General features: G+C 34.8%; 1 protein-coding gene across 1 annotated transcript in view; it reads right to left on the bottom strand.

Annotated features, from left to right (window-relative positions):
• Ero1a (endoplasmic reticulum oxidoreductase 1 alpha) overlaps positions 1-1,117 on the bottom strand; it is a 31,065-nt gene that overhangs the window by 15,556 nt on the left and 14,392 nt on the right. The window contains exon 8 of the mRNA XM_023723748.1: positions 478-524. Within this exon, the coding sequence (XP_023579516.1) occupies positions 478-524 (47 nt within the window). The remainder of the gene's footprint in view (positions 1-477; positions 525-1,117) is intronic.

Here is a 1,117-nt window from a genome sequence, read left to right as displayed (position 1 = left end):
ATGTAAATTTGAAATCAGATTCCCACTATATGAAATTTTTTTTTTTTTTTTTTTTGCGGAACCAGGGATTGAACTCAGGCCCTTGCACTTGAAATCTAAATATAATATCAATTTTGGGGAACTTTTGAGGTTTTTTTGATATTCACTTATCTGGAAGATGAATACTGAAATCAGCGAACACATCAATTAGTGATATTGAGATATACTTCCTGATCTACTTCCGTTATACGCAAAAATTACACAAACAGTATATATCCCAATCATCACCTTACATTAGTCTAATATCATGAACTTCAGTACAGAAACACTCCTTACTGCAATATAAAGGTCGCTGTGCAGGGTGAGGCCCATCTTCTATGGTCACAGGACTGTAACCGCGTGACCTCAGCCACTCTCACCATTTATGTGGCCTCCCTTTCCTTCTACCCAAAGGTCACGGGCTGATAAATACTATAACAACGCAAACAAGTAACTCACCTTGACCAGAAGCCAGAGGATTTAAAGGCCTTTTAATTGTCTGTGGCCTAGAAAACAAAATAATTAAAGTGTATAAAACACAAACGTTACCAGTCATGTTATAATTATTTAAATAACATGATATTATCTCCGGAAGTTACTTAATGAGTATATCCAAGCCAAATAGTTTTATTGGGACTATAAAATATTTAATTTTCTCTAATTGTATTAGAAATTATTGGCTATTGTTCTAGGAATAATAGTTCCTGATCTACTTCCGTTATAGCAACCAGGGAATCATTTCCTAACCATGACTTCAAACAAAAGAAGAAAAATCACCAGCCAGGCTCTCCTCCACTAGTTACTAATGCAGTTTTTACTAAAGCTTTTCTGTACATTACTAATAGGTATGTGTGTACACCACGAAGTATGCCATTCCCCAAAAGACAACCGAAAACATAAACACGAGAAAAACACTGCCGATAGATAACTTCATACTTTGGTAATCTCAAATACATCAGTTGGTCCTTTGGCCATCAGGTTTCTTATAATTTGAATAAAGGGTTTCATAATAGGAAAAATCAGCCAGAAGTTTTCTGGACAATTAATATGTTACTAACATGCCTTATTTAAATTTAAAAAAGGGGGGCCCAAAACATAT

This window comes from Octodon degus, unplaced genomic scaffold (assembly GCF_000260255.1).
Source record: "Octodon degus isolate 3935 unplaced genomic scaffold, OctDeg1.0 scaffold00102, whole genome shotgun sequence".
Taxonomy (NCBI): Eukaryota; Metazoa; Chordata; class Mammalia; order Rodentia; family Octodontidae; genus Octodon; species Octodon degus.
Note: the sequence above shows the minus strand (reverse complement) of the source record. Positions and strands in the feature narration are given on the sequence as shown.